Below are 9702 nucleotides of genomic sequence, written 5' to 3' on the forward strand. Positions count from 1 at the left end.
GCGTTGCTCCACAGCGCTTTACAAAGCAGACAGTGTCAATGCAGCCGTATAGAGGCGCAACTGAGTACATTATTACCCGAATCCACTCCATTGCTCAGTGCCAAGCAGAAATTAGATTCAGTACCATTTTTAAAAAGTCTTTGGTATGACCCGACAAGGTATCGAACCCATGCCTACCGCTTCAGAGGCGGGCGCACTAACCACTAAGTTTGTAACATGTACCATGTTTTTAACTAACAAAATTATATTTTAACATTTAACCGAAAATTATCAGTATTGCAAAATGCATTTCAATGCTGCAAATTCAAAACCTAGCGTTCTCACAGAACATAAGTCAAGCTTCCTGTAACAAATGCCACTCACACAGAATCTAGCTCAACACATCTGTATTTCTAAAGCGACATAACTATGAAACCGGTATAGCTTTTCCCTTGATTCTTACGATAGCTGTTATTGATGAAAAGGCTCTACCGGTATATTATGAAGTAAGCGGGGAATTGAAAAGCACAGGCATTTCGAAATTAGACTGGCAAAACGAACGGACTGAATTTTTAGAACGAGAAGGTTAAATTCACGCCGGGAGAATGTCACTCATCCGACACCCGTCTCAATAAACTAAATTAGTTAGTCAATTTTCTCAACTCCCCGAATACTAAAACTTGTAATATTGATAAACAATAAAATGTATGATTCTATTTAATTCGTTTGCTTTTTGTAGGAAGTCATACCCCTAGACTAGACAGCCAGAAGCCTAAATTATCCTTTTTAATTAGAGACTTAGAGTCTCTCAATATTCTTTTAAATTATCCTTTTATTTTATAACCAAATTACGACAGTAAGTTAGGCAAAATCCCTACAAGTTCACTAAGAACAATATTCACTAAGATATGACAAGTTCACCATGCAAAATTGATCCATGGTTCTCAATGTTTTATAGAAAGTATGCGTCAAAGTAAATCCAATTGTGGCAACCCTTCAAAAATAGGAACAGGAAGTTCTTCACTGTGTACAAGTGTGTAGCACTGGCCTGATTGCTGAAGCTAGGTTTGGATATTGCAAGAAAGTCCTATTTTTCCTGTTTATTCCTTTTGTGTTTACTGCACAAAAACAGCAGTCGCTATTATGATATTTTGGCTCATGTCACACCATTAGACTTCTTTTGTTTCGTTCATTGACGTAAATGTTCTTTCAAAGTACCGGTATTGCAAACAATGTGGGGAGCCCAAGACTTATCTTGATCCCCAACTTCACTTTACAGTAAGAAAGTAAAGGTGTGGAGTATGGAGGTGTTGTGTGTCCACGCCTTTACTACTGTTTACTTTAAAGTTTTCTTGCTTACTTTACTGTAAAGTGAAGTTGGGGATCAAGATAAGTCTTGGAGCTTTCAATCAATGGAGCTTTAACAAAACGAATCAACGTCAAAAGGGGCATTCGACAGGGTTGTCCCCTCAGCATGCTCTATTTCATAATCTGTGCAGACGTGTTGACCCGTCGCATAGAGAAAAACCATCTGATCAACGGTTTTCGCTTTTCCAAGCTGACAATCAAAATCCAGCAATATGCGGACGACACCACATTCATCACAAGAGACATTCCATCTCTCAAAGAAATCAACAAAGAACTAGCCATCTACCAGACGATGTCCGGCCAGAAAGTGAACCAGGGAACAGTGCCGGTCTTAGGGTATTGCGGGCCCTGTGCAGAATATGTTTTGCGGGCCCCAAGGATAATGATCCAATTCAGTAACGTATTTAGAAATGGGACGGCCGGCAGGCGAAGCCTGACGGCGTGCTCGCCGAAGGCGACACCCAACGGCGGGGGGTCTGGGGGGCCTCCCCCAGAAAAATTACTTTGAATTTAGTGCATTCTGAGAGCATGTTCAACAAAAATTTGGGTATGAATATTACTGTAAAATGGTGCTGTCCGGTGGCATAGCAAAAGAATAAGATCATGTTTTCTTGGGCATTTTTCAGAAATAAAGCTAAGTCTCTATGTTTTCTTGTTGCTAATTCCTGGCTGAGATATTTGAATGTTTGGTATTGGCAAAACTAGCTCTTTTAATGTAGTTTCGTTTAAAATTAGGCAAACTTTGTTTTAGAGACATAGGTTGATCGCTTTTTTGCCAGATTATTACAATTTTATTATTGATTAATTTTGTCCTTGGTTGATTAAAAAACGATCTTATTCCGGTAAGCCACTAACTTTTATGCTTTAAAGTTAACCCAAAGTTTAGAAAATGTAAATAGACGTCATACATCTCGATGAGTATCAGACAAAAAGCTTTAAGACAGTGAACTTACTTCTTTTCTGATATATTCAAGTTTTGTATAATGAACCACTGTAATCAGCTATAAAAGTTCAGTGCAATTTTTCATAGCTGTGGATATTGCAGTGTTTCCATGGACTGTACGAGTTAGCTGCAGACTACTATGGATACTAAACAGTTGTAGAGCATTATAGATCCTATACCATACTAATTTCGTATTGATTAGAAAGCACAAAACACTGAAAGCATAATTTTTAATATCGTGACATCACACACGTTCCAAGGGGGGGGGGGGGGGGGGGGTGTAACTCCCAAACCCCCACTTGGCTACGCTACTGATCCAATTTGATTTAAGAACATCGGTTTACTTTTACTTGATTGCATAAATATGCATACAAAGCATGAATGAAAATACATCAAAAACACAATGCTCAACTTTCAAAAAATGTGTGCATATTGTTTTATAAGAATATTTAAGCATGAAATATAACAATGCAAAAGAAACAAACCCAACCAAGTGTACTTTTACTAAAACTGCTGGCTGCCAAACTCAAAGTAACCCTGCAACTGAAGATGGGCAATATTCTCTGTCAGAGTCAGTTTCTATACAGTGGCAGAGCAGCATTTAATTAAATTGTTGCCTCATTCCTGCAAATGCAAGTTAAAACATAATCAAGCAGGCTAGAAATGGATTCGTACATGAAACTAAGCCACAACAGGCAAGGCAACAAGGGGAAATTTTGAAGACGAGTGAAGGTGTTATTATTGAAGACATCATGCATCCAGTACGTAAACCATGCAATCATGCATCTTAATACTTTGCTGTGAAATACCTCATGTTATACAAACATATTGAAAAATAAATACAGCTACTCAATCCAAGGAAAAAAGCACATAGAGATGTATACCTCAATAAGTTAAATATGAAGTATAGCCTATAACATAAAAAAAAAATGAAAACCACTGCACTTGCTATTTGCATGCCACATCTAGTAGCTCAGAGTAAAGACATGTTGTAAAACAATTTTAAGATTATGGTATAGGCTAAATAGCGCACACTAAGCATGCCTTGTAGTTCATTAGGGCTATATTATAGTAAATGATGTAAAATACATGATGCAAAAATGCTATGGCCAGGGCCGTTTGAGAAAATATTTATCTGGGATTTCTTATCATCAACACCAAATTTAAATGAATAGACATTTTGTACGCACACTAGCTCTTCGAGCAAAGACTTGGTGTTTAGGTCATTTGGGTAAAAATTAGCCAGCACATCACATTTAGAGGAAATCGAGCATTTCTGCTATTGATCTAACATCTTTGAAAGCAGCTGGAGTTTGAATAAGGCAAAGCTGAGCTCTGCTTAGGTATAGCTAATGGATAAATCAGTAATGGTACTCTATTATTGAGTTCAACAACCTTTGCTGAGTACAAAAATTACATTGGTATATCATCAATTTTCTTCTTGCTTATGAGGCAGCAATTCAGGTAACACCTCCCAATTGTTGCAACCAGAGCAGTGTCTTCATATATCATCAATCAATCACAGGATTATATTCCTATTCAGTGAAAAAAATCCAAGCAATGAATAAGTGTACAATGTAGCCTACTGCACAAACTGTATCTAAATACAATAACAAGTATATTAAGATTTAAAAATTGTTTAGGTTGGGTACTACAGAGTAATCAACTTAAAACAATTTGAAAAGATCCGGGCCCCTTAAATGTTATTTTTCAACCCATGGAATAACAATGACATTTTAGTACTGTACTGGAAGTAACATGTATCTAAACACAGTTGCCACAAAATTGAAAAATTTGGTTTATGTTGTCACTGAGCAATGTTAAACATTTGGTACATGGCGTTTTGAAAAAACCTGGGCCCCTCAATATTAGATTTTAAAAATTACATGCATAGGGCATAATAATAATAATAGTTTAATACTGGAAGTAACATGCAATTAAATTTTCACAAGAGTGAAGTTTCCTGAATTCATAGAATATTAAGTGATTTGATACATGGCGTTTTAAAAATCCGGGCCCTTTAAATGATTAGTTTTAAAACTACATATCATATATATGGCACAATAACAATGGTTTTGTATAGAAAGTAACATGTATGCTATTTAAATGCAATTGCCACAAAACGAAATTCTGTTGTCACACTGCAATGTTGACCATTTGGCACATGGTGAAATGTCGTGGGGGGCCTAAAAGCATGTTAAGGTGGCCCGACGCGACAATCTCAGCATTTGCCTCACCCTAAAGCCGCAACTGACTTTAAGGATACCGGTACTTGCTTGGGAATCAAATTGAATTTTTTCCATTGGACATGACAAAAATTACTGCATTTTCTGAGTAAATTGCGGGCCCCCTAATTTGCGGGCCCTGTGCGATCGCACGGTTTGCACACCCCAAAGACCGGCACTGCAGGGAAAGACCCAGATCCTGGCGTCCAAACCTGACCTGGCCCACAGAGCTCAGCAGCTCTTTCCAGAAGCTGCGATCTTGAACAACGTCAAGATCCTGGGCATCTGGCTAGGCACAAACAAAACAGAACTTGACAAGATGAACTGGCAGACCGCCATCAAGAAAACTCAGAAGATCGCCAACATCCACAAACCACGAAGACTCTCCCTCTACGGAAAGATATCCATCATCAACACTCTCTTGGTACCCGTCACTTTGCATCTCAGTAGAGTGCTGACGCCAACGAAACAACACATCAAAGAACTAAACAAAATCCTATTCGGCTTCTTCTGGCATCCTTCGCCATTTGAACAGCTCCAGAGAAGCAAGACATTTCCTCCTGTCAAAGATGGAGGCATCAACACGGTGGATATCCAATCAAAATTCCAAACTAGTCGCATAGACAGAATTCGGCACCTCTTCCCACTAGAAGACGCCACCGAAATCTGGCACGAATGGGCCATGTTCAATTTGAGCTACAGAATGAGACACATTAATCCTCATCTGTTCTCCAACAGCATTCCGCATGCCCCAATTCCAAACGAAATGTATGCGGACATCTTCAAGTCCTTTTGCAAACTCAAAAGCTTGAAACACGACTGGGAAAATACTTCCTACAAAAACATCAATATCAATCTGAAAACGCAAAATGAAAAGAAGATTGACAATATTGATCAAAACGGAAAGAAGATTCCTTGGAATGAGATCCTCTTGAAAAACAAGGGAATCAAACTCCTCCTTCCACCTCACCTATCCTCCATGTCCTTTCGGATTGCACATGGAGGATACAAATGGGGAGATTTTAATAGATTAATACACTCCGACAGAATAAAAAATTGCAAATTCTGCATAAAACCAGAAGATAATGTGGCCCACGTCCTCACCAAGTGCTCCTTTGCGCTAGGAATACGGGAGCGCCTGAAACAACAATCTCTTGACTTAACCAACGAAGACATGGAAATAACAAAGGACATGATCCTCTACAACCAAATCCCTGACGGACAGAAGAACAACCCGATTCTTTTGACCATGATGAATGTCGCCAAACACACCATCATCCAAAAGAAGATATCTCTGGACATAGGCGACACATATACACAGGACACAAAACGGTCCTCCATTCAAGCCCTGTGGGTCATCATGACAAAAAAGAAAGACATAACACAAAAGCATAACACTCCTTTGTCATCTGACATTTCTACTCCTTCTAAACCTCCTCCTACGGTCAGAAGAAAGAAGAACCAGTTGAGATCCACTCTTCAACCGCCCTCTCAGTCGTCCTCAGTGGTAGGGATGACTGATTGCAGCGGTGTATCTCACTAGCACAGTACGGTCGTAGATCATCTTTGAAGAAGCTTAGACAGCCAAGGGCGTAACAACCTACCTTTACCCCGTCCCTCTCACTCATCTGCAACGGCCTGATGCCAGAAGAGTGATTGCAGCGGGAGATCTTTAACCGTCCCTCTCCGTTGTCCCACTCGCCCTGGGATGAAAGCTTGTGCACGGCGTTCTGGCTATCATTTTTCGTAGCCCACGGCTTCACCACATTTGACAGGTTGAATGTTTTATATTTTGAAATGGAACACAAGTGAAAGAATACATGTCATAAAACGTATATTTCATTTCTATCGCACAAGCGCGTGGCATAAACGTTCGCTAAAACAAGCTGGACAAGTCGCGGTTGTACGCTGCAATTTACAAACATAAAAAATTGAGTCTTTAAAATAAAGCGAATACTGTACTTGACGCATTGACTGTGGTGACAAATAAATCCGCTACCGAAGAAATCCGATGCCGAAGAAGCAGAATGAATGATGATGACTTTTAATTACTTTCTGAAAAAACATTCCGTGCTTCAGCATTATCCTATTAGTATTGATCTTTCTCTCAAGAAACAAGTCTACGATCAATGCATCCTTCCAACCGCTACATATGGTGCAGAAACTTGGAACCTTACAAAGAAATTAACACTTAAACTAAGAACTATGCAGAGAGCACATGAACGAATCATGATGGGTTTAATATGGCGAGATAAAGACTGCCGAGTGGATCAGAATTCAAACGAAATTACGAGATATATTAAGCACAATCAAGAAACTAAAATGGTCCTGGGCAGGTCATATAGCAAGATATCAGGACAATAGATGGACTAAAAAATTAACAACATGGACACCACGAGAAACCAAAAGAAAGAAAGGAAAACCAAAAGTGAGATGGAGGGACGACATTGACAAACAATGCAATACAACCAATTGGTACCAACTAGCACATAATCATGTAAATTGGCATGAAAAGGGGAAGGCTTACGCTCTGCAGTGGGCTCTCACAGGCTGAAAATGATGATGATGATTGATCGTGATATAATAGGATAGAAAAAACTTCAAGTGCTTTTGGTTTTAAAATTATCAACCCATGATTGTGATTTGTCTGTGACATTAATATTCGTAACTGATAAATTTGTATTCAATAATTTGTCAGGTTGCAATGTCGTTTGTGGCTCAGGTGACATACACAGCGTCTTTTTGCTAAAATACAATTTTATTCTCCCAAGTTCGCCATCATAGCGGTTTTTGAAAACTTCTAGGTATTTGTCAGTAACAACAGAGGTTTCACTTTGTCTTTTAACATGTTGAAGAATAAGGACATTATCCGCTTCTTGTGTGACTTTTGCAGATCCGAAAACAGAAGCAACTTGCAGAGGAAGGTTGTCATCCTCCTTGCGAGGATGAACTACTAACGTCACGTGTACGTGATGAGCAGTGGCAAACTTGCGCAAAACTCCTATGACGTGATCTTGGTACGCAAAGCGTTCTCCAATTGATTGCGCTCCCATCATAAACTGCAGATTGTCAATGATCACGTGATGAACGTCGTGGGCGTACGTGGCCTGACGTACAGTTTGCATCACATTGTTGATGTCTTCTGCGCCGTTGTACGACATAAATGTGATTGGTAGTTTCTTAAAATGCTCAGAAAACTCATCAAATCTCTCCATATTCAATTGAAGGTCTATTCGCGAAAACTGCTTTAGCATGCAAATGATGAGACGTTTATTACTTACTTCAAAACTGCCCCACAATGTGTTGACCCCTTGCATGGCTAAGTCAAGTGACATTTCCGACAGCAGTGTCGTCTTTCCCGATCCAGTTGGACCGGTTAATATTGTCAGTTCACCGCGCCGATGGCCTTTTAGCTTGTTGTTGAGATTCCAAAAGCGTTTCCATGGTATCCCTGCAAATTTATGTGGATTGGTGAGCTCATCCCTCACTTCAGTGTAAAGGTCCACAAAAGATACAACTTTGCTGTCATCAGCCCTCACAGCCATGTTAATAGCATCATCAAGATTCATGCCATTCTTTAGAGCATACATGGCACCAGAAGTATTTGATTTTGATTTGCGTACTATGCGGCAACGTTTAGTTCCTAGCTTTTTTGCAAACATCTCACTCGCTTCTAGCGCCTGCAAATGGCTGCCAAACCACAAAATGATTTCGGAAAAACTTTCCAGCATTGATAAAACATTAATTGGTAGGGTATTTACTCCAAATGGTAGAGATACGCTGGAATGATTTTCTGATGTTGAATTGATTGCAAGTGCATCAAACTCATTAGCAGTTACTACAACTGAAGGTTTGGACATGGAACCATTCAAACCAAACAATCCCACACGACTATGATGTGGATAAAACGTGTAAGAGTCAGTCATGTTATTACAATCTTCACTTATGCAGTAGGCATCATTATGAACTACTTTAATTCCTCTTAGTTTCTTTGCAGATCCAGTAGATGCAACTTCATAATAAGGTATCACCAAATTTTCATTTTCCAGGTCACAGCGAATGTCAAACTCAGATAGTTTATCTAGATCTAAACCTTCTAATTGAAACTTCTTGTAAAAAGATTTTATGTCATGAAAATTAAGAGCTGAAAACTTTAAGCAACTCTTCCACATCGCAATGATATCAGGAGGACAATCAGAAACTTTTGCACTTAGAAGAAGATTGTTCAACTTTGGAGTGTTCTTAGTAAATTTAGCATGACATAACTCCTGAAATAGGCTCCACTTCCCATGATGACCACTCAAGGGAATATCAAACTCTCCAGTGGTTTTGTTGATAAAAATTCTAGAGCTTGATTGGAAACTGGGCAGAGGTTGATTTGGTTTAGATTCAGAATGAAAGACATTGTGGCATTGGTAGCAAGTCCACCCGTCCAACAGTTTTATCTTCTTCTGTTTAAGAAAGAGCTTGACTTCATTTGCAATACCCCGACTCGTCATTTCAATTACAGTGCACAAGATTTTTCAACAAAACTCGCTAATGTTTAGATTGTCTTGCCACATTCAGAGGAAGTGTAGAATTGCATTCTGGTAGAAGTTAATCATCAAAAAAAAAACTACATCAGTCATTTCGTTTGTGCAAAACTTTACAACTTTATGAGAATTACAGAGTTTCCTGAAATTTAAAGTGTAAAAATATCAGCAAGTTACCAGCGAGCGAGCCCAAACGCCACTCTGCTTTTTAATCTCAATATTTTACTCCTTATTTAAACATAAAGACTAACTACTACTTTCGTCACCACTGCTGTGTTTTGTTGTATTGAAATATTGGCTTCATCAGAAAAGGCATTGTGACTGAATGCCCAATTTCCTTTAAACAATCAAACCAAAAAAATGTTTAAAAATTAACATTTTGCTTCAATGTTAAAGTAAATTTAAGTGATTTTCACACAGAAATGGCGGTCACACACAGTTACCCAAGTGTACAAACTTTACATTACAGTCCATGGTTGCCCACATTTAGCTATAAAATTGCAAGTCTTGGCAAGACGCATTAAATTTTTCACTCATTTTTGTCATTGAGAGTCAAACTTAGGTTTAAGATGGTATGATATATTGCGAGACGCAAATTGTAGCCAATCAGGAAACATTTTTGGTTATACAGGCAACCTCGCTTAATTGGACCACT

The 9702-nt window shown here is 38.8% G+C and overlaps 1 protein-coding gene across 1 annotated transcript; it reads right to left on the reverse strand.

Moving 5' to 3' along the window:
• Positions 1 to 6293: 6293 nt before the first annotated feature.
• LOC145770428 (twinkle mtDNA helicase-like) lies at positions 6294 to 9146 on the reverse strand. The gene has a single exon (XM_082582072.1). The coding sequence runs from the start codon at positions 9012 to 9014 to the stop codon at positions 7116 to 7118; it is 1899 nt and encodes a 632-aa protein (XP_082438198.1). The 5' UTR covers positions 9015 to 9146; the 3' UTR covers positions 6294 to 7115.
• Between the last annotated feature and the right edge of the window lie 556 nt (positions 9147 to 9702).

This window comes from Aplidium turbinatum, chromosome 5, assembly GCF_918807975.1.
Source record: "Aplidium turbinatum chromosome 5, kaAplTurb1.1, whole genome shotgun sequence".
In the NCBI taxonomy this organism is placed as follows: domain Eukaryota; kingdom Metazoa; phylum Chordata; class Ascidiacea; order Aplousobranchia; family Polyclinidae; genus Aplidium; species Aplidium turbinatum.